Source organism: Corylus avellana, chromosome 1, assembly GCF_965113065.1.
Source record: "Corylus avellana chromosome 1, dhCorAvel1.hap1.2, whole genome shotgun sequence".
NCBI classification, from domain to species: domain Eukaryota; kingdom Viridiplantae; phylum Streptophyta; class Magnoliopsida; order Fagales; family Betulaceae; genus Corylus; species Corylus avellana.
Genome location: NC_142490.1, coordinates 35,018,799 through 35,024,715, shown reverse-complemented (window position 1 = coordinate 35,024,715; position 5,917 = coordinate 35,018,799). Strand labels below are relative to the sequence as shown.

Here is a 5,917-nt window from a genome sequence, read left to right as displayed (position 1 = left end):
ATGTTTCACTAAATGAAAACTTCAGAAAATTCTACATGAGCCGCAACAAAAGCATCCATTCCAAAAGCAATACCAAATGAAATTGGAAAGGCTTCCTCAAGGGTTGTATCCTCACACCAAAGATCACGCTAGAATCTAATCTTGAAGCCATCTCCCACCTGAAATCTGGTAATGACTAAAAAACTTTCTCCAACCCCTCCTAATATCTTCCATAAATCCAACTCGTACGCCCTAGTAGGTTCACTAGAACACCTGCCTCCCCATGAACTTTCATATTTAGAGTCCACTACCATTCTTTACCAAGCCTCTCTCAAGCCCATAGCGCCAAAGCTTATTGGTGTAAGAGAGCATGATTGAACCTCAGCAAGTTCCTAACCCCCATCCATCCCTCAGAGATCGACATACAAAACTTGGACCATCTCACCATGTGTTATTTCAGCAATAAATTTTATGTAGATCCTTATGATAAATACTTGGATCCATATCAAATAATAATGGCAAAAACCTGGGCACTGTCTTCAAAAGCGCAATGGTTGCAGCCATCTAGTTGAAAAGGCAATCTTAAGAATAGTGGCTTTAAACCAAAGTTCAAACACTGATATTTTCCTACCCTCAAAAGAACAATTGTTCCTTTCACAGAATAAACACTCAATGAGATAGAAAGGTATCGACTGCCAAACCATGCTAACTTTATGTCAAAAAAATCTCCCATTCTAACAAAACAACAAATCATCCACAGGCCACAGCATTAAGCATAACCTGCCAAAACCTTAAGAGTCAAAACACAAGCAACGATTTGTTTCTCCACTGCAAAATGAAGAAGGTGATTCACTATGCCTCCTCTATTCGTACACGTGCAACAACACTCTACAATAATCTTATTCCATTTCCAAAGATTTTCAGGATTAAAAATTCACAAAATGCAGCTAAGAAAGCCACTGTTGGTGAAGCCTTTGTTTGTCAAATACAAACCATAATATTGCCCATTATTAAAATTGTTCATCTCTATCTCATAAGATTTTGACAAGAAAAAGCATAAGGCAAATAAGATTGGTAAATTTATCCAACCAGAAAAGAATAGCATAGGAGGAAGTTGAGTCCATGTCCCCCAACATGTACATATAATTTCATTCTTTAATGCATGTAAGTTCAAGATCAAAGAAATTTGAAATGAAATGAGATTGTTAACTGGTGAAAAATTTATGCCAAAATCTTTACATGAGAAAAAAGCATTCATAAAGCCTCCAAATTACGTAGATCCATGCACATGTGCAATATATATATATTGAATGTATGCATATAAACAAACACATGTATGCATACGTATAACGGTCAAAATTCCACCCAAACAACCTCATCCCCACCACAATTTTTTTTTTCTTCAAATTTTTGGACAACCTATACCCATTGCGACCTCCATATTTTTTCTCCTTTTTTTTTTTTAAAAAAAAAAAATCAAGTTTCTTCCTTCAAAACAAAAACAAAAAATTTTATCTTTCAACTTAAAAGTAAAAGCTAAAATGAACAGGTAGGCTACCCTTTTGTCTGAAGATATCTTGTTACAAATGAAACCTAGTCTACATTTTGATACCTAGAAGAAGATGACTAAAGCATGCCTAAAATGTAATAGAACTGTCCATGTAGTAACAACCCTGGGTGTCCTAAGAACAGTAATGTCAAAATTGGATAAGAATGTGAAAATCCAGACCCACATCAAGAGGCATTCCTTGAATGTGTGGGGGGAAGGGGGGGGGGGGGGGGGGGGGGGGGGGGGTTGGGGGCGGGCAAAGGCACAATGCCATTGCTTATTTAATTTACTTATACAAATATATAAAGGAACAGCATAAGAACCAAAATAAGAAATACCTTTCCATCTATCTACCTATCTCTGAGTACCTATACATAAATGCACACACAATTGATGCGCTCGCTTCCCTTATTTTCTAGCAAACAAACGGAGAGCCAGAATGAACCATTGTCAATATTGGCAGCTGATAAATCAGTAGAAAAGAAACATAAATAGTTTGAAGTTGAAACAATAATTCTTAGTTCATAATAAAGTAAATCAGTTTCATTTTGTTCTGTTTCACTCTGTCTTCTCGGCATCCAAACAGAAAACTAAACAGACAAGTTCAAATATCAACGCCAAAAAATAGATCGTACCAAAAGCATCCAAAGAAACCCACGCTAACACCACAATCACATCGAAGCAGACGATTTTTTTTTTGAAATCCGAAACATTTGTGAGATTCATTACCGCTCCAAAAACAGACTAAGAAATCCGTTTCATTTCATTTTCATTTTCCCCTCATTTGCCGAAATCTCTCGGGAAAAAGAAAAGAACGGAAAATGAAGTCGGAGAAGACTTACTGTAGCCGTTGTCGACTAGGTAATTGAAGGTGTGGCCATCGCAATTGTAGGTGAACTTGTTGTTGGTGGTCGGAAGCTTCTGGAGGCACTGGAACGCAATAGAGTTGAAATTCCCACTGAATTCCGTGTACTCCGCTAGAATCACCGTTCCGCGAGAAACGAACGCGTAGATCAGAGACTTCTGGCTCATTTTCTCTTTCTCTCACTCTGTCACTCTCTCCTTTCTTTTCTTGATTCCCGGAAATCGATACGAGCTGATTAGGGTTCAAAGAGGGATTTGGGGATTCCTTTTATTTTTTCATGCTTTGGCTTTGGGATTTGTTATATAAATTGCGTTTGCAAGTCTCACTCTATACGACCAATCGTTGCTTTTTGTGAAGAGAGAGAGAGAAAGAGAGAGCGTGTGGGAAAAAAGAAAGGCATGGTTTTAATGAGGTTTAAAGGTGGAGAGAAATAGTGAAAGAAAGCAAAGGTAGGGGGAAGTGGGGAAGAAGAAAAGTGTAGTCAAGTAAAATACTATCATTGGGAGGATGCACTCAACTTTTACTTCTTCTTTTTTTAAAAAAAAAATGGGGAAGATTGTTTAGGACTAATTGGCGGTAGAATCTAAGTATATTGAAGTGACAGTAAAAATTAGTCATTAATTTTTTCTTATTAGAAGTTCATGTTGATTCAAAGATTGATTTTTATTACCATATTATTACGAGGAATGATAAAAGCACAATTTTTTAGCACGACTTTGGCCAAACTTTTTTTTTATGTGATCATTTTTTAAAAATAAAAAATAAAAAAAAATTATGAAGCAATAACATCTTATATGGTCTTTTTTTTTTTAAAAAAAAAAAATGGTATTTTCTTCATAATAATGATCATTTTTTTTTAAAAAAAAATACCAAATAAAAAATGGAACACATAGGATATTATTGCTTCAGAATTTTTATTTTTTATTTTAAAAAAATAAAAAATAAGATAAAAGTTGGGTCAAAATTGTCCAAAAAATTTGTTCATTTATCATACCTCTATCATTACAGTTGTATAAGAGGAGAAATGCCAAAGACCCAACTTTTTTACCCAACTTGGGCACAACTTTTCCCTTATTTTATAATTAAAAAAAAAAGCAAAATAAAAAATAAAAAAAAGTTTCTAAAGCAATAATATTTTTGTTTTGGTCTTTCTTTTACCTTTTTTTTTTAAAAAAAAAAAAAAAAAACTGGTCATTATTATGAAGAAAAATACTTTTTTTTTTTTTAAAAAAAAAAATACCAAATAAAAGAAGGACAAAAAAAAAAATTATTGCTTCAGAAACATTTTCTATTTTTTTTTTTCAATTAAAAAATACGGGAAAAATTGTGCCCAAGTTGGGCAAAAAAGTTGGGGTTGTATCATACCTTGTATAAAAGTAATATGATAGTCTACTAAATAACTTTAGCGGCATGATAAAGGCATAATTTTAGCCCAACTTTTCTCTTATTTTTTATTTCTTTTGAAAACAATAAAAAATAAAAAATAAATTATGAAGCAATAACATCCTATGTAGTTCCTATTTTTATTTGGTATTTTTTTTAAATGGTCATTTTTTTTATAAAAAAAAAAATATCAAATAAAAAAATGACCACATAGGATTTTATTGCTTAAGAATTTTTATTTTATTTTGTTTTAAAAAAGAAAATGATCACATATGGGAAAATTGGGCCAAAGTTGTGCCAAAAAGTTGTATCTTTATCATTTCTCATAACTTTATTATATTTTTACAGTCATGTCATCCTAATTATATAGTAGTATACTAAATAGCATTACTCTTAAACAATAAAAAAAAATGCCTAAAAAAGCCCCTTATCTCATTATTAGGCTTATGTGGCAACTAGCAATGCCCCTAAACTTTTGATTTTTTTTTTTTCTTTTTTTTTAGGGTAAAGTCAACTTAACCTCTTCAAACTACCACCCTAATGACAATCTATCCCCCAAACTATCAATTGCGACAATTTACCTCTCAAACTACCAAAACAATGACAATGTATCCCCAATTTTAAAAAAATAACAAAATTACCCTTACTAAAATAAAAACAAAAATACTAAAATTTATTTAATTTTTTCAAATTTTTAAGGGCATTTTTGTCTTATTGAAAATTTTATAGGGGTAATTTTGTCATTTTGCTAGCATTGGGTGGGGGGGGGGGTACATTGTCATTGTTTTGGTAATTTTGGGGGTAAATTGTCGTAATTGATAGCTTGTAGGGTAAATTGTCATTGGAGTGATAGTTTTAGATAGTTAAGTGGACTTTACCTTTTTTTTTTTTTTTTTTTTTTTTTTTAATAAGAATTGATTCAAGGATTAATAGACACCATTACATCACCCAACAAGATAAGGTGTGGTGTGGATTTTAGTGCATTCACATTTTATTTTATTTTTAATTAGGGTTGAATATTGACCTCAACTAATTATACATTTACACAAGATACAATATACTGCCTCTATTTGTTAATTTTTTTTAAATGGTGCATTTTTTTTTTTTTTTTGAAATGTGTTATAATTTGACATAAATGTGAGAGTAGCTAAGGCTCTATTTGTTTCGATGTAAAATGTTTTCTGTTGTAAAATATTTTTAGGGAAGTCAATTTTTAGGAAAGTGATTTCCGCTGAAAACATTTTCCGGCGTTTGATGCGAACACAGAAAATCACAAATATTTTATATATTTTCATTTAAGGGAAAATTATAATTTACCTCCCTAAAGTTGACAGTGTTTTTCAATTCAAACACCAAAGTTTCAATTTTTGCAATCCACCCCCACAAAGTTCAATTTTTTTTCAATTCAACTAATATTATCCCAAAATTCCCACATTGCCCCTAATTTTTATTTATATATATATATATATATATAAAAAAAAAAACAAAAAACAAATTTGGGGGTGCAAAAATGGTCAGATGGTTGTAGCCACCCCTAATTTTTTTTAAATTTTTTTTATAAAAAATAAAAAATAAAAAATTAGGTGCAATATGAGAAGTTTTGGATACAATTGGTCAAATTACAAAAATTTGGAACTTTTTGGGGGGGGGGGTGGATTGCAAAAATTGAAACTTTGGTGTTCGAATTGAAAAACGCTATCAACTTTGGGGGGATAAATTGTAATTTTTCCTTCATTTAATCATATTAATCTATAAAATGCAATTTTGATTCACAACATAAAAATACTAATATACAATGATTTAAAAAATAAAACTAAAAATTATGTTTAATTAAAGAGAAATACTCGAATCTAATAAAAACTCTATATTTTATCTATAAAAGTTCATGTGGCAAGATGCCACATCATATTTTTTGTGGAAGGAAAAAGATAAAACAAAAAAAAGATGATGTGGCACCTTGCCATATGAACTTTTATGGGAAAAATATGGAGTTTTTATTAGATTCTAGCATATCTTTTAATTAAAATATACAAATTGACTAACAATAATGTCCAATTCCTTCTTAACCAGCTAACATATATGTGAATTTTACTTTAAAAGTAATGCCACCTAACACATTTTGTGTTGTTCGCTAGGGGTGT

General features: G+C 31.4%; 1 protein-coding gene across 1 annotated transcript in view; it reads right to left on the bottom strand.

The window, feature by feature from the left end:
• Positions 1-2,876, bottom strand: part of LOC132171126 (vesicle-associated membrane protein 721) — a gene marked incomplete in the record, with an annotated part of 12,514 nt that extends 9,638 nt beyond the window's left edge. The window contains 1 exon segment of the mRNA XM_088518096.1: positions 2,371-2,876. Coding sequence (XP_088374222.1) covers positions 2,371-2,560 — 190 coding nt within the window.
• Positions 2,877-5,917: the final 3,041 nt, after the last annotated feature.